General features: G+C 48.3%; 1 protein-coding gene across 1 annotated transcript in view; it reads right to left on the bottom strand.

Annotated features, from left to right (window-relative positions):
• LOC108281408 (death associated protein) overlaps positions 1 to 18,237 on the bottom strand; it is a 76,453-nt gene extending 58,216 nt beyond the window's left edge. Inside the window, exons 1-2 of the mRNA XM_017496949.1 lie at positions 18,144 to 18,237; positions 4,691 to 4,787 (exon numbers count right to left, since the gene is read on the bottom strand). Of these exons, the coding sequence (XP_017352438.1) occupies positions 4,691 to 4,787; positions 18,144 to 18,198 (152 nt within the window). The 5' untranslated portion in view covers positions 18,199 to 18,237. The remainder of the gene's footprint in view (positions 1 to 4,690; positions 4,788 to 18,143) is intronic.
• Between the last annotated feature and the right edge of the window lie 4,242 nt (positions 18,238 to 22,479).

Here is a 22,479-nt window from a genome sequence, read left to right on the forward strand (position 1 = left end):
CATCTCAAAGCAACTTGGCAGCATAAGAAATTATGTTTAAGTCTGTGGAAAACTACAAGATTAAAGGGAATAAGAGTTGCATAAACAGTTGCAAGAAAAATAATTACTAGTAAAAGCTGCAGGTTTTTTTTCTTCCTGTCACACAATAACATCTTTAATCTTCCAGTTATCCCTTTTCTCTGAATCAGTACTTGATTTTCCAATTAATGGGGAAGGAAGCCACGAGAGATGAGTCAGTAAATTTAAAAACAGTCATAAACATCTAGCAAGGAAAGGAAAGAGTTTTGTAAATGTGCATCTATGGCTAAGGAAGAAACTGGCATTTGGTGTTAGGCACTCACTTTTACATCTGAACAACATCGGGATCAACATAAAAAAAATATAAAACTTTCGGATCGGGTCATATGGATAGGGAAGTCGCATGCCATAAGACATTTCCAAGAGGATAATTAGGTGTTTTATACATTCTGCGAGTAAGCAGGCTTTTCCACAACTAAAGTAAAACCAGCCCAGTTCCCTGAGACCTTGTTGTAAAGTGATAATTAGACCATCTACCCATGGTGAGGCTGCAGACGGGTAGGATTATGGGTTGGATTATAGACAAGGTTATGGGCAACCCCAGAATCAACAAGTTTCACTTACAGAGAGATCAGGATTACGGTCTATGTAGATCCAGAGACTTCTGTAACATATCAGGGGCATGAGCTTCCAAATCAAGACAGACCCAAGGCTGAATCCTGGCCAGGCCAATGACTACATATCATTGGGTTGAAAACCTGTTATCCTTGCTTTCTTCATCTCTATAATGGGCACAGTAATACCAACTTATAGGTGCAGTGAGCATTAAGCCCAGTATAAAGCACTTAGCAAGTGCCCAGCACAAAACAAGAGCTCAGTGGGTAAGTAAAGCCTCATGGAAGAGAATCCGGAAACTGCCACCACCGCTGGAATGCTGGTGCTGTCACTTATCCACCGTGTGCCCTTGGAAAAGTCACTTCACCCTCAGAGCTATTGAAGAGGGAGAAATTCAGAATGGGAGTAACAGCTAATAATAACCAGCTCTGAGATGGGGATGATGACAAACAGAGCAGTAGCACAGATCAAATGAATTATTATGAACAGAGCAGGTAGAACAGGGCCAAGCTCAGTGCACTCTGTAAGAATGAGTGATGATTATTATTAACTATGATTATTCAATCAGCCCACCAGAGAAATAAGGAGGGGGAGTGCATGGTGGTAAAAGTAAACTATTACACAGAGTACCAGGCCTAGTACAGGGTGTTAGAAAGAGCTGTTTTGGAAACTTACATCAAGAGCTGAAGAGTGTACACAGGCTTACCCCATTCTGTAAATGCTGTGTCAAGTTGTTTAACCCACAGGAGTAAACAGCCAAGCCAAAGTCAAGAGGACAGGTGCTAATAACTCATCCGGGATGTCTCATAGCAATTTGGCCTCGGGAAACAACAGCAAAAGCCTTGCTCCTGTGCTTTGCAAACCATACCCTGCAGTCAGCCTGCTTCAAAATATCTGGTTCTCTAGAGATAGGGAACAAATCTTTAAGGTAAATAAGGCACTATCATCTACAGTGCTGGGGTGCTCGATCTTTCCTCTTCAACTGTTCATTTTCTGGCATATTTATTTAAATTGCTCATCTTCTATAAATGCTGCATGTCAACTCATGAAAAAAATCAATAGAAAGAACACTCGTGGGCTGTTCTGTCCTTACTTCTAAACATGCTAATAAATTGCCATCTCTCATTGTATTGGCACTGTGTTAGGCGGAGAAACGGCTATTGGTACCTTACTCCACATTAAACTCACCAAGAAAAGCATGTGTTTCATGAACTTTCCAGGACTTTTTTTTTAGCCAAGGCTTTCTCTCTGGTCCTCTTGCTTCCACAGGGAAACAGGTAGTTATGAAGAAGGGCAGTGACACCCCAGGTTTTTCTAGAGGGAAATGACTATAGGCCTACACACTCTTAGCCTCAATCCCCAACTCCAGAATGCTAGGAAAATGGAAGGTTTCCTTATAACTTCTAAGGAAGCAAAACTTAACCTGAAGTGACACAAGCCCCTAAATTTAAAAAATGTATCTAATTCAGTTTGAACATCACATACAGATTTCAGAATGCTGCTTGAGAACACACTGGGGGTGCCATGTGGTATACGCAAGGTTTTATTCTCCTCAAGGCAGTATTATCCTCCTAACCCCCCAAATTTCTCAATTCCAAAGTAAGTCAGGCCGCAAGTCCTTTAGATACAAAACTGTCAACTTCTAGGAGAGTTAATGATGCTGTAATGTTCCAAACACAGCTTTGTGAATACAGCTTTGTGAATATAGTCGGTGAGAAAAGTAATTCTAGCATTTTTATTTGTTTGTTTTTGAGTCGGAGTCTTGTTCTGTCTTCCATGCTGGAGTGCAATAGTGTAATCTTGGCTCACTGCAACCTCCGCCTCCCGAGTTCAGGAGATTCTTCTGCCTCAGCCTCCCGAACAGCGGGGAGGCGTGTGCCACTACACCCGGCTGGTTTTGTATTTTTAGTATAGACAGGGTCTCCCCATGTTCTCACACTCCTGACCTCAAGGGATCAACCTGCCTCAGCCTCCCAAACTGCTGGGATTACAGGCATGAGCCACAATGCCAGGCCAATTCTAGCATGTGCTTTAAATTGCCTTCTTTAAAAACCAGAACTGGGACTGAATCTTTACACTGCCAATCTCATGATTTAAAATGGACAATAATCACTAATAATCACTCAGACACTTCACCCTTCCTTCCCTCAAGTGGCTGCTCCGTAACTTACAGTGTATGAGGTTTTATAGACAACACCCAATGGGGAAGGCCACTTACCAGCAGACAGGTGAGGTTACTAAGAACATGCACCACCCCCTCATGTGGGTGCCTGCTCTTGGCAACGACTTTTTTTGGAAGCGCAGCCTGCTGAGCACTCCATGAGAACTGGGTTTAAATTTTTGCTCCATTACCTAGCAAGGTGCATACATTATGGGCAGGCTGATATCCTCTGTGGGGTTCTGTTTCCTGTGTGCAAACTGGGGATAATATCACCTACTATTCAGGACTGCGGGAATGAAATGAAGTAAAATCATGTATTGAATCCACAGGAATCAAGGTTAGCTTCTTTCCACGGCCTCTTTCCCTTTCCACACTCTCTCCCCCTCTGCCCAAGACATCGTCTGGAGACAGGCTGTGCGTAGAGAGCTTAGTGCTTTCTTCTACGCGGACGAGCTCCTGCCCGTGTGCTAGTGGTACCTGTTTGTGTATTGCAAAGTTGAGGGAAATGGATTCCTATCAAGTTCCTTGAACCCAACTAGAAATCTGAACCTCCAAGGAAAATAGGTGTTGAGTAGGCAAGGGGTCTGCAAGGAAACCCCTGTGCAGGCCTTAGGAGAACTGGGAGCAGAGGTATCATTTAAGGACACCCAGTCACTCATAAGGGTGTAGCCTTGTAATTCTAGATCTGGCTGACAATCCAAGGTAGGAAATACTTTAACCTTTCTTAAATCAGAAGTTCTCACCCCAGCTACACAGCCAGCCAGGCCCACCCCTGAGGTTCAACTAGTGTGGCAATTCTCATGGGTCTCCCTGTGATTTCAGTATGGAAACCTAAGCTGCGAACTACTGCCCAGAAACTGTTAGTATTTGCTTCTCTGGAATGACAACAAAAACCTGGAGTACAAAGACTCACAGGTGCAAAAATCTGCCTACTTCGTCCACTCTGGTGGTCCAGCCTTGGGGAGACGGTAGCCGGCAGCTGTGTCTACCATCAGAAAACCAAGGGCCAGAAAAAAAAATTACAGCTGGGCGCAGTGGCTCATGCCTGTAACCCCAGCACTTTGGGAGGCCGAGCCGGGTGGACCACCTGAAGTTAGGAGTTCAAGACCAGCCTGGCCAACATGGTGAAGCCCCTTCTCTACTAAAAATACAAAAATTAGCCAGGTGTGGTGGCATGTGCCTGTAGTCCCAGCTACTCGGAAGGCTGAAGAGGGAGAATCACTTGAACCCAGAAGGCGGAGGTTGCAGTGAGCTGATATTGTACCACTGCACTCCAGCCTGGGCAACAGAGTGAGATTCCGTCTCAAAAAGAAAGAAAGAAAGAAAAGAAAGAAAAGAAAGGAAGGAAAGAAAGAAGGAAGGAAGGGAGGGAGGGAGGGAGGGAGGAAGAGAGAAAGAGAAAGAGAGAAAGAGAGAAGAAAGAAAGAAGAAGGAAGGAAGGAAGGAGGGAGGGAGGGAAGGAGGGAGGGAGGGAGGGAGGGAAGGAAGGAAGGAAGGAAGGAAGGAAGGAAGGAAGACCAAGGGGCCACAGGAGACTGCTCCTGCTCCACACAATGCCCTGGCTTCCAGGAAGGAGTCACACTGGCTAAACCCAGTCACCTGGGCAGATGGAGGTATCTCTAACTGTGCAGACAGACAGGGCACCAGCCCTGGGTGTGGGGTGTGAGCACGGTGGGATCGTTCAAACTGGTCAGGGAAGAGGACCTCTAGGGGCTCTATTTCTCCCCTGTTTGAGAACAGAGTCCCCTCCTCCCTGATTGGGAAGGGAAAAACACACAGAACGCGGCCCCACGTAGCCCAAGAGTTATCAGAATCATATTATAGAGAACAAACGTTAATATTTAACCGAACAGGGTTTTTGGGAAACATGCTTAAGAGTCGCCAGCATTGTCCCACCTGGGGCTTTCCCATTCCTGGTCATCCTTGTCTTTCTCATCTTTGGTGTCTCCAGTATGTGGGTGCTTCTGCACAATTCTCATTCCACCAGCTTTCACTGAAATGAAACAGAAAGAGTGGGATTAATGTGGAAATGGGGCTGCCTGTGGATCCGGGAGAGCTGGAAAGGTTCTGGTGGCCCAATGGCCACAAGTTAGTCTGGAGAATCTGGCAGTGACAATGATTAACTCGGGAAGGTCAGGGTCGTCGGGGGAAATTCAACATGATTCAGCACTCAACGCAATCTCTTACTACGGAGCCGCTCAGAAACTTTCCAAGGCTCTTGTTTTTTCTACTTGTTCACCTTTCAGGTATTTTGTAAAAGCAGTAGTATAAGCAGGGCACAAAGTATATAACCAAGAGAGCAGCTGCTGCTTTCAGCTCTCCACACTGTCTTGACACAAGGGCTCACTTCAGCCTCTTCTGTGAAATTCACTTTCTCAAGTATCGAAGACGCTTTTGATGGGGTGATATGGTGATGGGTGGCATGGGACAGCTCCTGTGCCTTCACAGAGCCCAGGCAAGTGGCAACAAAGACTTCTGCAGCTTTGCCCAAACTATGCTGTGAAACCTTACCACTGGCGGATGTTAAGTTAGTTTTAAAAAACAGCTTTATTAATATGTAATTCATGTAGAATATAATTCACTCATTTAACTGTATAATTTGATGGTTTTGAGGGAATTCAGAATTGCACAACTATTGCCATAATCAATTTTAGGATATTTTTTATCACCTCAAACAGAAACCCCACACCCATGAACTGTCACCCCCCATACCACCCCTCCCCGCTGCTTGCGGCCAGTCACATGGACTTGCTTATTCCGGACATTTGATGTCAGTGGAATTATAAAGTATGTGGCCTTTGGTGGCTGGCTCCTTGTCCTTAGCGTGTTTTCAAGGTTCCTCCATGTTGTAGCACATGTAAATATTTCATTCTCTTATTGCCAAATAATATTCTATTGCAGGGATAATTCACATTGTATCTTTCCATTCATCAGTTAGACATTTGCATTGTTTCCACTTTTTTGGCTATTAGGAACAATGCAGCTGTGGAGAACTTACACATAAGTTTTTGTATGGACGTATGTTTTCATTTCCTCGAGTATATACTGAGAATTGGAACTGCCAGGCCACATGGTAAGTCTGAATTTGTCCTTCTGAAGAACCACCAAACTGTCTTCCAAACCCTCTGCACTATTTCACGTTCCCACCAGCGTGTGGGTTCCCATTCTCCACATGTTCCTGACACTTGCTCTTGTGTGTCTTTTTAATTATAGCCATCCCAGTGGGTGTGAAGTAGTTTCTTATTGCGGTTTGATTTGTAGTTCCCTCATGGCTAATATGTTAAAACTGTATTGTAAGGGGTCAGGTGATTTAGAATCTAACAAGATGCTGGAAAATACCAGGTTGAACAAAATTAAAAAGGTTTCCCTAAGAGAGACCTTCTTGGCCTTAGCGTGCCACCCTGCATGGGAAAGACTTCCGAGAGACATAGCGCATGCCAGCTCTCCCCAGCCTATCTGACAGTAGAAATCTTTTTTGGGGGGGCTATAATACTAGTTATCCTCCATCAGGACTACAGAGCTCCATGGGATAGAGGTTAGAAAGGCTGGCTGGTCCTAAATCCAAAAAGCCAGCCTCGCGTGGTAGTCACTACCATGTGTTTTGGGATCAGCATGTTCCTCCACACCCTCAGCTACGTGGTCTCCAACTAGTCACTCATATTCTCAAAGATTCCCTGCTTCCTCTGCAGAAAGGGGATAGACCTCCGCAGACTGAGCTGTTAGGAGGAGAGAGGTGTTCCGGAGAGCGGAGTGCTGGCTAGAAAGCAGAGCTGTTTTCCTTGCAGTCATTGGTCCTTCAGGCTCCGGGTGCATGCCTTATCCATACCTTAGTGTCTCTACCACAAGCTGGCTAACATCATGACACAGTCAACTTGCCACGCCATGTCCTCTGGCATTGTAAATTTGGGTGGATCCTGCTGAGTCACAAAAGTCCAGGCCAAGTTTATGAGACTGATGAATGGCAAGGTGAACGGGAGAGGCAGCCTGGGGCTGACATGCTTCAGGTTTACTGGTCTTCAACTTCCCTGGGAGACCTTGCCAGCAGCAGCCCCTGACTGGAAGAGATAGTGACGTTTGCTCCCAGGACCAGCAATGCCTCTGCAGCTGACCGTTGGAAAAGGGGAAAAGAGAGCAAGGAAAATGAAGGACTGTGTTTAAACGTTCTTCTGCTGACCTGAGTTTGCAACTAAAATCTCCGTGCTGCCCACACTGCTTCTCAACGGAGGGGACATTCTACTTGGGGAAGAAAGAAACAGAATCCTGTTCAGTAATCCTCTCAAAAATCTGCTCTATATCCCATCAATTGATTTCTAATCATTTTATTTTTCATCTGTAAAGCATACTTTTTAAATCTCAAATTCACCAGGTCTGTATCTGATGGGGTCTTACTGTTTTCTTGTGCTTTCAATTCCTTTACATATTTAATCATTTTAGGCGTGCTTGCCTTACAGTTGTATATCCAATTATTTGATTTTCTGAAGTCCTCTGGAATCTAATCCTCCTGTCTGTTTTTGTCTGTAGATTCTTGCTCTTGTCCTGGGAGATTGTGGATGAGGACTCTATCTTCACGGGGCTTTACCAGTAACGATCTTATGGGGCCTGTGATGCAGACAGCAGCCCTCTGGGGAGATGCTGCACGTTTTTGTCAGGCCTGGAGAATAGGTGCCTGAAAATCCTTTTCAAGGCAGATTTCTCAGAAGACAAATTGCCAGACAGTGCAACCATGAACTGAACTCTTGTAAATGCAGGCCTTCGTTCACAAATTCTCAAGGAGACTTCTGTCCCCATGTGGAGCCCAGGCTGACACAGCCCCGCTTCCTGGCCCTCCCAGGGCCACTGGGCAGGTTTCCCTCTTCCACCCTTTCCCCAGGGGCGTGGCCTCTGAGCATCCAGCCTTCGCCTCTCCCCACCTCCTCTGGGCCCACCTCTTGTGCTAAAGGTCTGAATTTCAGTTCCTTCTATGTTTTGGGTTTCCAGGAATTCCCTTCACTTCAAGGTCAGATTTTTTTTTTTTTTTTTTTTTAAAGCAAAAGGCAAAAGACAAAACAGAAAAGTCCCAACATTTGCAGGCAGTTTTTAAATCTAAGATTTCCCAGCCTATGTACTTGGCCTCCCAGTCAGAAATGGAGACTGAAAATACAGTTACAGGTATTGATTGACTTACCACCTATGCAACTTACGACCATTCAACTTTACGACCACAATTGCTAGCCACGACTGCTCCTTGTCTGGCAGCGCAAACGTTGCCCAGCCGGGCGTACGACAGTGCGGACCAGCTTCCGGCAGCACTACCTTCTCCACGTGCACCATTTCAACTGTACATATAGCCTACGCAACTTACGACCAAATCATGTTACGACTGGTCCGCGGCCCCGACCGTGGTCGTAAGTCAAGCACTAGCTGTATATAAACCTTAGGGTCATTTTCCACTCTCTTGAAACACAGGATCTGAGAGTTATGAATGTTTTTGGCCCAAGGAAGAGCCTAGAAGACCTGTCCCACTAAATGTTTTTTAAAAATTAATTTCCCTCCCCGCTCCATCCCACCTCTTTTCCATGCTCATCAGAAACTGATGAAAGATGCTATTATGGACTGAATAGTGTCCCCCAAAATTTCACAGGTTGAAGTCTTAACCCACATACCTTTAAACTGTAGCTGTATTTGGAGAGAGGGTCTTCAAACGATAATCAAGTTAAATGAGGAAATTGGGGTAGGGCCCTAATATAAGAGAAATGGTGTCTGTCTAAGAGAAGGAGACAGCAGGGACGTGCACACAAAGACATGGCCTGCGAGGGTACAGCAAGAAAGCGCCATCTGCAAGCCCAGGAGAGAGGCCTCAGGACAAAGTGGAGCTGCAGCACCTTGATCTTGGACTTCGGCCTCCCAAACTGGGAGAAATAAATGTCTGTGGTTTAAGCCACACAATCTGTGCTATTTTGTTAAGGCAGGCCAAACAAATAATACAGATGCCCATTTAAAAGCGATCTCTCAATCTTTTCAATTTGGCACACATAAAACTTTAAACTACAGCTCACAGACGTGTTCATAAAGTAAAAATAGCTGCGCAACTAACTACAAAGAAAACGGACCATGGATGTCAAGGTGACATCTGAAGTGATCAAATCTTCTGAAGCTGCTGCAGGGCAGCCTGTCCACTCCTCTGCTGAATCCAGCACACAATGTCAGAGCTCGGTCACCCAGCATTAGCACGCGCATTTAATTTAGTTTCTAAAACAATTAGCTTCATTAATCCCTCTCAGTATGTCTGGTGATTAATGTAGCAATAAAAAGTGGCAATAATAATAACAATAACTCAAGGCTGAGGCAGGTTCATTTTAACTTGCAATGCTGACAAAAAATACGACGGCACATACTTGTTGTGATGGTTGTATCACTGTCTCTAGAACTCTTCATCTGTAAAACTACAAAGGCAGAATTACTTTTGCAGAAACCTTTGCAGAATTACTTGCAAATCAGTATTTTTAGGAAAAACAAAGAAACTTAGGTTTTTGATGTGGCGGTTGTTATTCAGATGAGCGCGTCAAATTTAAAGAATGTTTAGCTTCCTCTTAGCACAAGCGATGTGCAGAGGCTAAGAACACAGATGCTGGAGCCAGAACCTTGGGTTCAAATCCCAGCTCTGCCTGTGTGCGCGTATGCCTGTGCATAAGCGTGTGCACATGTGTACATGTGTATGTGCTTGTGTGTGTGGGGGGCTGTGTCTGGGCAAGTTGCTGAAGCTCTCTGTGCCTCAGGGTCTTCCATCTGTGATGAAAGAGTGACAACATTCCCCTCTCTCAGGGCAGCTGAGGATTAATGAGTTAGCACACAACACCAAATGCCTCCAACGGGGCCTGGCACATGAGATGTGCTCAATTGTTAGCTAGTCTTATCAAATGGGTTTTAAATTTAGCATTTAGTACTTAGAGAGGCCTCTGGAGTCCAAAATGTTGGTGCTTTTCCAGCTCTTCACCGTAGTTCCTTCAAGACCACTGCCCTGTGGATTGCTGGGGAATGAAGGCCATGCCCTGTAAAGCACCTGCCCACCGTGGTGCTGACCACCGCCAGGACCTTCATCATGACATTACCACCTAAGTAAGGAAGCTTCTGGAGAATCACAGATCCAACTTCTGCTCTTCATCATCACTCTCTGCTGGGCACTGCTCTAACCATGTGGGGTCCATACATCTTCCCACTGTATAGTAACCCCACGGAGTAGATCTTGAGGCAGGAAGAAGGGGAAGCCAGCAGCCCCAAATCGCACTGCTGGCGAGCGGCAGACTGGATGCCACCCTTAATCATAGTTAAGCCTTTCCTGGCTTGGACTCCTTCCAGAAAACAGAGCATTATGTATGGCTTTTGAGAACAACTCAAAGGAACGGCCTACAGATAGGGCCAGGTTATTACACTACCTAGATAAGGGAAGAAAGTGTTTGAAATGAAAAGCTCTCTACAGAGCAGCTGCCTGCCCAAACAGGAAAGGGAATGGAGGAAGCTTTACCTATGATCACATCTGGGAGGTAAGCAAACAGTAAGGAAGCAAGTGACTACCTACGACCCTGGCCCAAGTATCCATCCTCAAGTGTTAGGATGCCTAGCTATAAGACGGAGTCACTGGGGGCTTGCTATCTGCTAGTGCTCAATAGCACACTAGAAAATGCTATTGCAGCAGGAAGAAAGGGGGAATACTGTTAAGAGTCCCATGAACCAGGGAGTGGTTTCCAGGGGAGCTTGGAAGGGCTGTGAATTCACACAGATGTCCCAAAAGCATTCATTGCACGTACTGCCGCATGACTCGCAAGTCTATGCTACCTTCTCGCCTGAGAAGAGCTATTGAAATGCTATTGACAAGGAAGCTCTTCTACCTAAAAGAAGAGACGAAAGGTTCTGAGGACTGTTGCGGTGGAAAGAACACACATAAAAAACCAAACCCAAACAGAAAACAACCAGTGCTGCAGGTCATGATTAAACCAAAGGACCTCAGGTATAGCAGTGCAGGGGCAGGGAAGCAAAGGGGTTGGTGAGATTAGGTGGGTAGAACTTCTTGGTATGAACAGGGCAAGGGATCACGGCCTATCTTAGTTAAGAGAAATGACTCCACTAGGAGAGAGGATAATCACTGGCAAGTGGAGACTCACATCTATGGAAGCACATGCACCTGAAGGTAGGAATCCTAAAAAGTGGAGAGGATAAAAGGTGAGAGGTGTCAAGAACGTGTGCAGAGGGTGGATACCGACAGTCTGGCCCAACAACAGACATGAGTTATGGAAGACCCCAATGAGAACCTTGCCCCAGACCGAGTGGAGCCTTTACAGGGGCTTTCAAGTGTGCACATATAAGGTGGAAGTAATGGTTTGTGCTAAAAAATGAGCCGGAGCCCCAGGTACATTCCTGAATTTGCGCTCTTGTTGGCTTCATCTCTAAAGAGGCTGACAAAGAAAGAAGGCAAACTGCTATTCTGTGCTCAGAATCATAGACTGTGAAGGTGAGAAGGCTCTTAAATTACACAGAGTAACCCCATTAAAGAACAAAGTTCAGAGACATAGTGGGACCCCTCAGGCCATGGAGCTTTGACTCTGAACTAGTAATGCCTGACTCCGCCTTCCACAGCAGTGCGTGTTCCATCCATGCCATGGTTTTGACCCAAAGGACAAACTGAGTACTGACTGGGCCAGGAGGGCACCCTGCCAGATAGCTAACTGGGCCCCTTTCAAGCTGGGACGTACATGGAACAGCTACATGTATATCCTTGAGTGCAGGGAGGCTGATTTCAAAAAGTTCAGGGGAAAGTAGGATCTGCTGCCTGGAGGTGCTTTGGAACAGCTGGCATTACTTGGTTGAGGCAAGGACTAGCCATGTATTCGCCAGTCTCACTCCCAGCTTCCCCGTAGTTGGATTGGGTCCATCAAACTGGGTCCTGGCCAACAGTATGGGGAAAAGTGACTTTGGTGGGCAGCATCATGTCATCATGTCCCCTGACCCAGGAATCTGTGAGTGTGTTGGGCTACATGGCCAGGTGAAATGAAGTTTATAGATGGAATCAAGGTTGCTAATCAGCTGACCTTAAACTGAGGAAGAAAGAAAGGAAACTGCTGTTCTGTGCTTAGGATCATAGATGGTAAAGAAGAGAAGGTTATTCTGGATTATCCAGGTGGGTCCATGTAACCTCAAGGGTCTCTAAATGTGAAAGAGAGAGGCAGAGGAGTCAGGGGGCCGAGTGTACCGTGTGAGGATGTGACTGGTCACTGCTGCCTCTGAAGAAGCTTTCCTTGGCTTTTGGAGGAAGGGGCCATGAGCCAAGAAAAGTGGGAGGCCTCTAGAAGCTGGAAAAGATAATAGCACTGTGTTGTTCAACAGGGTTCATGCCCCTGTGAGAATCTAATGTAGCTGCTGATCTGACAGGAGGTGGAGCTCCGGCGGTGATGCTCGCTCGCCTGCCCACTGCTCGCCTGTTGCTGTGTGGCTCAGCTGGGGAACCCTGCTCTAGGCTATCTAATGCAAATGGTTTTCTTTATATAGATACTCTTATATTTTTGATTGATTTTTCTATCTAAATAACTTAGCTTGTTATAAATAAAAGCACTTTTATTGAGATATAATTCCCATACTGTAAGATTCACCCTTTCAAAGTATGTAAGTCAGTGGTTTTTAAATATATTTGCGTAACCATCACCCATATCTGGTTCCAGAACATTATCATCCTTAAAAGAAACCCTGCAAGGAACATTATTTTTACAACTTAGTTTTACACCTACGTAGATTGGCATTCTCTCGCCAAAAGTAACCTCAATCCTGATTTTATAGTAAGCACTTTACTTACGGTTTTATCACCCAGATGTGCATTTCTGTACACCATAATCCCTGTGGCCCCCTCTCCCTCCATCCACCCTTTTGAGTCTGTCTTTCTGAGTGCCCCTTTCTCTTCCTAACAGTTTATTTGCTGAAGAACCTACAGGATTTTCCACTTTGGGAATCTGATTCTGTATTCATGCTATAATTAAGAAACGTATTTTCAATATAGAAAAGTAATCAAGATTCTACTTTAAAGATCCAAAATAAAACTTGTTTCTGTTAAAAAACAACAACAACAATAAAACTGTGTTGTTTAAAACCACTAGGTTTATTGTGATTGGCTACAGCTGCCATAGGAAACTGATGTGATAATACACACCACTTGCGGGCCACATCATACAGACCCCAGCACGGTGACCTACACTCGTCCCCTCTGCAGCTGCCACATATTGAAAAGCTAGTGTTATGCACCAGCGGACATTTGGGCCTCTGAATTGTTCCTTGTAAGACGACCACCCCCCCAGGAGAGAAATGAAACTTAATTAGTTCGGCCACTGAGAATTTAGGTTGTTCTCTATAACTAATCTAATACTTTATACAAAAGTGACTATTCTCTCCATAGAAACAAAAAAGGTTTCTGAAGCTGAGAAGTGGAAAGCAGTCACAAAACCAAGTAGGAATGCACATGGCACGGGCTGAAATGAAAGAACACTCACTAAAGACGTTAGAAGCCACAGATAACCAAAAGTGGCTAGGGAAGGCTGGGTGCGGTGGCTCATGGCTGTAGTCCCAGCACTTTGGGAGGCCAAGGTGCGCAGGTTGCTTGAGCCCAGGAGTTTGACACCAGACTGGGCAACATGGCAAAATCTTGTGTCTACACAAAATACACAAATTAGCCAGATATGGTGGTACACACCTGAGGTCCAAGCTACTCAACACACTGAGGCGAGGATCTCTTGGGCCCAGAAAGCCAAGGTTGCAGTGAGCCAAGGTCATGCCACTGCACTTAAGCCTGAGTGAGACCCTGTCTGGAAAAAAAAGAAAAGGCTACAGAAAAGGTGAAATGCCACGGCCACCTTGACAGGAAGCTTCTGAAAAAAAATGTAGTAACTAAAGGGTCTTGTTTTCGTTGGCATGTTGGGAACAAGAGCAGACCTCTTATCTGGACCTTCAATCTTTGGTCCTGACTGGCTGACACTGGGACTATGCTTAGCAAATCTGTGACTGCATGGTTAATAGGAGACAAATTAGTCTTCTGTTTCTAGCAATCAATTCTGAAAACCTTTCTGCAGGGAGATAATTCAGGGAGAATTACATTCAACTTTTGACAGGCATCTTTAACGCATGTCTGACTGATCAGTTAGCATAAGAGAGAACTAAATTACTTTGAAGTTACTAAAAAAAGTAACATGGTTTATTTTCCATTTTACTTGAAACAAACACAATGGTGTTTATATTTCCATTTGATTCACTTTGAGAGGGGATGTAAAGTCTGCTTTTCAAAGAAAACCATATGTAAGATTAGTAACATTCAAAGCTATAGTATCAGATTTGTGAGAGCTCTGCTGACACAGGGTTTTGGCTCCACTGGGAAATGGAGGGAAACAGGGCCAGCAAAATGTATTTAACAAAGAGATTTTACCCACGTCACTGCCATAGACTCATAAAGACTTGCAGAAATGAGTAATAGCATAGATTATAATTAGGTCTGTCTTCCTTTCTGCTGTGAAATGCTATGACTGCTGTTAGATGAAACAGAAAGAATCTCACTAATTCTAACTTTGCTAATCTGCATTTGCAGTAACTCATCACACAAGCAGTCTCACCCCATTTCTCTGTAAATATTTTGCAGTCAAGAGCAGTGGTGAGGTCTAAAATCATTAAGACTGGATTACTTTTACAGAGGACTGTAGATGACAGCACATTTGCTGGAACACGATGCAGTGCCATCCGTCACTCATAAATAACAATACTGGTATTTGCACAGCGCCTTTCCCTAACACTCTTCAGAAGCCTTTACAAACTGCTTCATTAATCGCCCACTTTCAGAAGAGGCACCCGGCCAGTGGTGGAATCCTCTGTCGAGCTGCTGAGGTTCCAATAGGCAACAGCCTTTCTGGCCGCTCCCACTGGGTCACTGGCTTAGAGGTGTTGATAACAGACACTACAAACAGTTGGGTCAGAATAGTTTCTTTTTTGACCAAGTTTTCACTCTTGTTGCCCAGGCTGGATCACAGTGGCGTGATCCCGGTTCACTGCCACCTCTGCCTCCCACGTGCAAGCGATTCTCCTGCCTTAGCCTCAGCCTCGGCCTCGGCCTCCCTAGTAGCTGGGACTACAGGCATGCACCACCAAGCCTGACTAATTTTACATGGGTTTCACCATGTTGGCCAGGCTAGTCTCAAACTCCTGACCTTAGGTGCTCTGCTTGCCTTGGCCTCCCTAAGTACTGGGATTATAGGTGTGAGCCACTGCGCCCAGCCCTGGGTCAGGTTTTTAAATGGTAGTGTCCTCAGTATTTCAAAAGTAAGATGGCTGCTAATTGAATGAGTTAAATGTGTCAAGTGCTTAGAAGCGTGTCAGCACATTGTGACACTCAACAAACTTCATTAGTGTTTGCAGTAATTCTGCTGCCTGAAGCATGGAGAGGGCCACCTGCATCCCTGTGTACACGGGAGAGAGCTCAGAGCGGGGTAAGGTGTGGGCCCACTACGCTATGGTGTGTACACGGGAGAGAGCTCAGAGCCAGGTAAGGTGTGGGCCCGCTATGCTATGGGGGCAGTGAGGAGTGAGATGAGGGGAAACTCAGGAGTGCTTATTGAGTAGTTTGTGCCACCCCTTGGGAATAAAAAGATCGAGAAGACCCAGCTCTGGAAGCAAGAAGATAGGCAGAGAGGCGAACGCTGGTGCACGAAGGAAAACAAGGGAATTGCAGGAATGTACAGGAGGGGATATGGGCCAGACAGCAATAAAGAGAAGACACAAAAGAACATTAAGATAGTCACTGTAAGAGAATTTTATTATTTTCGATTGACGGTTTAGGTACAAGTCTGTTATCCAATTTAAGCACTTAATGAAAGAATTTTGACATTTTTCAGGCAGTTATTTTGATTTATGAACTGTGCTCCTGGCTATCCTCGATGATTATACTTTATTGTAGTGGGCTGCCTTCTTTTTTTCTTTTTTTTAAAACTATTTACCCTGCAACTGCCTACTCTGGCAATGCCAGACTAAACAAGCGGAGCTTCCAGCTGAAAAAAGGTTCACACAGGGTCCTCTGTCACACCTAGGAGAGTGCATTTGAGGAGTGCTGCTGGCATTTGAGGGGTGCTGCTCTCAGGCCACTCTTCTAACTATGGCCTTGAAGATACATGACAGATGGTGACAGCCACCCTCAAGGGCTCACCCCATAAATCTAAAGGAGCTGCCCTTAAGTCACCAGAGGAGTTTACCTGTGGGATGAACAGCGCTAGTGCCCTGACGCTGCAGAGTGACAGGAGAGCCACTGAAGCAAAGGCAGCCCCACCCTGCAACTTGCCCCAGGCCCAAACCTCGAATTTCATAAAAGAGGAAAACTGAACCCAGTGAAGTGTGAAGTGATTTCTTCAAACTTAGAACCCAAGCTCACTGCTACACTAGCACAAATAGGTTGCCTTGTCCCTCTTCAGGGGTAAATAAGCTACTTACTCTGTAATTCACAAAGCCTAACTGTTTACTCTGCAATTCAAAGAAAATCAGAGTCCAGCAAAAAATTTCTCCCAGGGAGTTAGTATGCACAGTTTATACCGCTGATCTTGAAAATCTCCATATGGGCACTTTGGGAGGCCAAGACGGGCAGATCACCTGAGGTCAGGAGTTCTAGACCAGCCTGGCCAACACTGCGAAACCCCGTCTCAACTAAAAATACAAAAATTAGCCAGGCGTGGTGGCAGGTACCTGTAAACCCAGGTACTCGAGAGGCTGAGGCAGGAGAATTGCTTGAACCAGGGAGGCGGAAGCTGCAGTGGGCCAAGATCCCACCACTGCACTCACAATGCAACACAACTTCCCCCCAAAGTCTATTCTCCATTACAGTGGAATGATTTTCTAAAACCCCATGCCTCTTAAGTCCTCTGGCATCAGACATTTTTCTTCCCTAGTGCCAGTTAGTTTCGTTGTTGAGAGCCTCCATCACCACTGAAAAACATTGCCTACTCTGAACTGCAACATATTTAAAGAACGCTCCTATTCATCGTGCTGGGGCAGGGAGAATTCCCGCCCTATAGTGGAGGACAGCAGGGGAGAATAACGGGAATCATCTTTTTTTTTTTTTTTTTTTGAGATGGAGTCTCGCTTTGCTGCCCAGGGTGGAGTGCTTTGGCTCAATCTCGGCTCGCTACAACCTCTGCCTTCCAGGTTCAAACCATTCTCCTGCCTTAGCCTCCGGAGTAGCTGGGATTACAGGCATCTGCCACCACGCCCTGTTAATTTTTGTACTTTTAGTAGAGAAGGAGTTTCGCCATGTAGCCAGGCTGGTCTTGAACTCCTGACCTCAGGTGATTCACCCTCCTTGGCTTCACAAAGCGCTGGGATTACCGGCGTGAGCCCCCCGCACCTGGTCGGCAATCTTTATTGTACAAGAAAATGGTACAAATGTGCCACCACAAGAAGCCATGTTTCTCAAAGGCTTCTGTTCCTAGAAGACTGCTTATTACACTAAGGCGTGCTTAGTTAAGACTCTAAAAGAACCCACGCATCCACACATCGAGGTGACTTGGCTTGAGACTCAAGGCCTTTGATCTTCTCACCAGTGCCCCTCCATATGGACCGACTGCCACTGGAAAGGACGGTAGAACTGGAAACAGACCCGTCTGGACAGGGTCCAAAGTGCAAACAGGAACTGTGCCCAGAGAGGGAGGAGGTGGCACGAGCATGAAGGCTGTTTAGATCCCTATGTTCTAACAAAGACCGCTCTTTCCTTGCTTTAACTGCCTTGGCTCACAAGTTTAGGATTTGCTCAAAAAAAAAGAAAAAGCACCTCTGGGGAAAAAAAAATTCGGGATGTGGAAGAAACTGGCGGTGAAAGTCATACTGAGTGATTAATGATAAAAATTATTTCCGCTCCTTGGTTCCTGAGTCGGTATAAAACACTGGCAGCCTCTAATCAATCATCATGATATTAACACCGCTGACTTTTCATTGTTTCTGTTATTTTCCTTCTAGACATCTGCACGATGTAAGTAAATATTATCCGCCAGAACTTTTTCATATGTTGTGCAACTGGGCTCGCCCACGGCACCGGGGCCTGCGCGCTATCGCTCCGCTACGCGACGGCCCGCGCGCCTCGGGAAGAAACGCTTCTCCGCCGCGGGCAAGCGGGGCCGAAGCTCCCGCGGGCTCGTCCCGGACCTCGGCGCCCGAGCTCTCCGCGGCCCGCGCCCCTCGAGAGGGCATCGGGGCCGGGACCTCGTCTCAGCGCCCACCGGGGCCCTTCCCGCGGAGCCCCCGCCCGGCGCCCCCGGGTTCGAGCCCGCCCCCGGCACCCACGCGTCGAGAGAAAGGGGAAACGAGTCAGTACCGGCGGGCGGGTGTCCAGCTTTAGTCTCTAGTTTTCCTTCGGGAGGCGAAGACATGGCGCGACGGGGCTTCCGCGGGGCCGAGGCGGCGGCGCGGTTCTCNTGTGTGTGTATGTGTGTACACTGCCTCTCTCTCGTGAGCCCAGCTGTCTGGGGCTGCAGAAGGGCTGCACGCTGATGTTCTTCAGGACTTTGCTCCCACAGCAGAGCAGCCATCTGTCCCCATGGTGTACAAAAATGGGGCCTCCCCCACAGCTGCCGATAAATCCCCCAACTCCGGGGAGCTGAAGGCTGGTCCACAGTGCCTGGCCTGCCACTCACCCCCTTTTCAATGTCTGCCCCTCCAGCCCTGGTCCACCTCATTCCAAGGCCAGTAGCCTGAGAGCCGAGAGCCAGGAAACCGCTGGTGAGGACTGGCTTCCAGCAGGGTCAGCTCAGGAGATGGGGGTGAGGATGCAGCCCCCGTATGTATGCAGAGCCCAAGGACTGTCTCAGTGGGCGTCCAGCATGAGGCCCGGCAGCAGGGAAGCCGCTCCCCTCCCCTTGCCAGTCCTGGGGAGAAGGGGCATGACCATTCTCGGGTTTCATGACCACGGCCTTCTCAACCCTGCAGGGCTGTAGATATTTATTCCGTAATTTTCACAGCAGGACTGCACACTCTACCACAAAGCATTAAACGCGTCAAAATACAATCCTTTTATGGGGAGCAGATTGAAAAATCCATCAGCCTGTACCCATCTATCACCAGTGCTGACAGAAACCACTGCAAAGAGAAAAACAAACATAAATAAGGTTTGTTTGAGTATGCTGGAAACGGCTGTGAGGTCCCGGGGGGCCCACGACACCGGAGCTGAGCTTGCCCGAGGCCGGTGGGGCGGAAGGACGGTCCCTGGCCCCAGGCCAGGTGTGGCAGCTGGAGCGTGGGCTGCTTCTGAGCTGCCGGTACCAGGCCCAGGGCCTCACTTCCTCCTGTGGGATAAGCAGACCCACCTGATGCCCGCCCCCTCCCAGGCAGCAGGTGGAAGCAAGTCCTGTAAAGGAGGCAGGAGCCAAAGCCTCTGTCCAGGGTCTGATCCTCCTGGCTTGCAGGGAAGCCCCTCCCCAGGCCAGCGGCTCCCACGTTGCACTTTGCAGAGTTCCCTTACGGCTTGAGAAGCATTGCCTCCGAAAGTTCTAGTGCTGCCAAGTAGACACTGTGACCACTCCTGTGGTGGGTGGGGGCCTGGGCACCTGGCACAGTGCCTCTCTATTGACTCCAGGACTAAAAACCAAATTCTGGGACAAAAGTGGGCCTGGGTGGTCTGGGCACCCATCCCCCGCCCCACGCACCATGCCCTCCCGTCCCACTGGAGCACCGTCGAATTGCGTGCTGTGCTCTTTGAGTTCAGGACGCATGCTGCCGCTGCCCCTCTGCCTAGAACACAAGCCTCCTGTCCCTCCCTGCCTCTACTCCCCGTCCCCCACATAAGGGCTCCCCCACTTCCAGGTCTTGGATTGATGCCTGAAGTTTCCTCTGGGAAACCTCCCTGCTCCATGCCTCTCCCCTCACTGCCTGGTTGCTGCTGCCCCATCCCCCTTCCTGGGGGGCATTCCTGGAGGAGCCCTGCGGCTGGGTCTCTGGTTGGGGCATGGCCGAGGACAGTGCCCTGGTACCCATGCTGCACGAGTGAGGCCTGGGGAAGGCAGCCAGGGCAGAGCTCATCAGGAGAGGCTTCTCAGAGGAGGAGGCACAGAGGTCAGGTGCCAGGATGGGAGCCCCGTGGGGCTGGGGTGGTGGGTTGTGCTGGGAGTCCTTCTGGGGTGGGGACTGAAGCCCGGGTGCAGCCAGCAACTGTGGCTGTGATTGTGGTCGTCACCCCTGGCTCTCTCTCCTGAGTGTGCTGAAGGCTGGCTGCTCCCATCGCCATCCTGGTGGGTGCGTGAGTGTGACCTGAGAGAGGCGGGAGATGGCTCAGCCTCCCCCAGGCTTCTTGTAATCACAGGTCCTCCCAGTAGCCCTGGGAAGCTGCAGAGGTGGGTGGGGAGCCCTGAAGCGCTCAGGTATTCAGGAGAGCCCTGTCTCACCTGCACACGGTGGGGCTCACCAACTCCCAGAGTGGGCGATGCAGCCCCTCCAACACCACCTGCTCCCATTTCACTACCTTCTCAGAGCCTGGGGTCCCCAGGAACCCAGCTGGCCCCCAAGTGTGGCTTCTCACCCTGAACCCCTTCTCCCACTGCACAGATTTTCATTCCGTGGCCGCCTGGGAGGGCCGGGCGAGTGCCTTCCTCTTACAGATGGAGATGGGGCCGCTCAGAGAGTTGGGCAGAGCCCCTGCTGCCCCACAGCAGTCACTGTCAACCCAGGAGTCCCGACCAGTTCACTGACCCTGGAGGAGGTGGGACAACCTGGTCAACTTTAAAGAACTGAGCTAGGAGTTGACGAAACATTCATTCTACGTTAATGGTTTGTTTTTGGCATTTAGTTGTTCACGAAATTCTACAACACCAAAAAAACAGCCAACGCAGGGGGAGCAGGGGGAGCAGGGGGAGCAGGGGGGAGGGAGGGGGGGCGGAAAAGGGAGGCAGGGCTCAGCTGGCTGCGGGCCCGGAGTCGCGGGAGGTTAAATAGGGTGCAGCGTGAGGCTTGCTCCTGCAGTGAGCGCGCTCAGCCAGGCCCCGGCTACGCGGCGGCGGCGGGGTGGCGGCGCCCACAGTGCGGGCCGGGCCCGAGGCGGCCGGTGGGGAGGCGACGGTCCGCTGAGGCCCTCCGTCCCTGCCGCCGCAGCGCCTAATGAAGCGCGGAGAGGAGAGACGGCCGCGACCGGGGCCGAGGGAGCAGGAACTTGTTGAAAGACGAGCACAGGGAGAGCCTGCTTTCGGAGTGCGGGGCAGAGTTGGGGGACAGCGGGGGTGGCGTCTGTGCCCTGCCCTCCGCCGTTATAAACCAAAAATAAAATTCTAAGCCTGCAGACGAGGGATGGGCCCTCCCCTCCGCCGGTGGCCTTCTAAGTTATCCTGAAAAACTAGCTCAGGCCTTGATGGGAAGTGGAAGTCAAACGTGGCCTTACAGACATCCGCACAGAGACCCTGAGACTAACAGACCGACTCTTTAAGTCTGATAAACATTTGCAGTGTATTCCCGGGCTTCATCTACGTGACAACACCTTGGTCTCCACAACCCCTCAGTGCAATCCGGACACCTACTTCTATTGAGTCCAGGTCTTTAGATGATAACTCTCAACCTACTGCCAATCAGAAAACCTTTAAATGTACCTATGGCCTGGACGCCCCCACTTCCCGTTTACCTCCCAAAGAGCTACCTACCTCTTATGTATTGACTGATGTCTCATGCCTCCCTCAAATATATAAAACCAAGATATACCCCGGCCACCCTGGGCACATGGCATCTCATCAGAACCTTCTGAGGCTGTGTCCTTAACCTTGGCAAAATAAACTTCCTAAATTGATTGAGACCGGCCTTACAGACTTTTGGTTTTTGCCATCGTCTTCCTGTTGCCGTGGCTGATCTTTCACTCTTGTGTCTTGGGTCCTGTTCTCGCCTTCCTCAGTGCTTTGCAACTGCGGTTAACTTCCGCACTTGCTGGATTCGCATTCAGACAGGCTCCGTCGCTTTCGCGAAGGAAACGCCACCCCTCTCTTGGCTGTACTTTTCCCTTTGACAACAAAACTGTTCAGGGTGGTGGGGTCCTCATCCCTTATCACCCCTTCCAGTTCAGTTTGTCTGGTGTTCATCAAGCTCTGCTGCGCTGCCCTCAACTGTGGGAAGTCCTTTTGTGGAAGTCACTTATAACCTGTGTGCTGCCAGATCCAACGGTCATTTCCCACTTTCATTCTGCTTGAGCTCTTAGCAGCACTTGATGCAGCTGGCGTCCCCCTCCTCCTTTGCTCCAAAGGTCCCACATCCCTCACTGCCTGACCCCCCAGTTCTCTGGCCATCCTGGCTGGGCACTCTGTCAGATTTGCGGTTCTCCCTCTTCTAGATTTATTATCATTTGAGCATCCCAAGGCTCAGCTTTGGCCTTCTTCTTTATCCAGACTTCCCATAGAGAGTCACATGCAGCCCTATGCGGACAACTATCATGCAGATGCTTCCGGGTGCCAAATCTGCAAACCCATTTCTCTATTTCTGCCCCTCCACTAACTCCAGACTGATTACCACCACCTTGGCTTACCTGTTTATTGTCTAACTCAGTGCTGCCCAACTCCTTGTGCGTCAGGGCTCACGTGGAAATGCCGATACAATACGTTGTTCTTGCATTCCCCACTCCATATTTCAGCATCACTGATAGGATAACTGTTGGCCAGGCAGCAGCCATGATATGCTCGTCATTGTCT

This window comes from Cebus imitator, unplaced genomic scaffold (assembly GCF_001604975.1).
Source record: "Cebus imitator isolate Cc_AM_T3 unplaced genomic scaffold, Cebus_imitator-1.0 Scaffold226, whole genome shotgun sequence".
Classification (NCBI taxonomy): Eukaryota; Metazoa; Chordata; class Mammalia; order Primates; family Cebidae; genus Cebus; species Cebus imitator.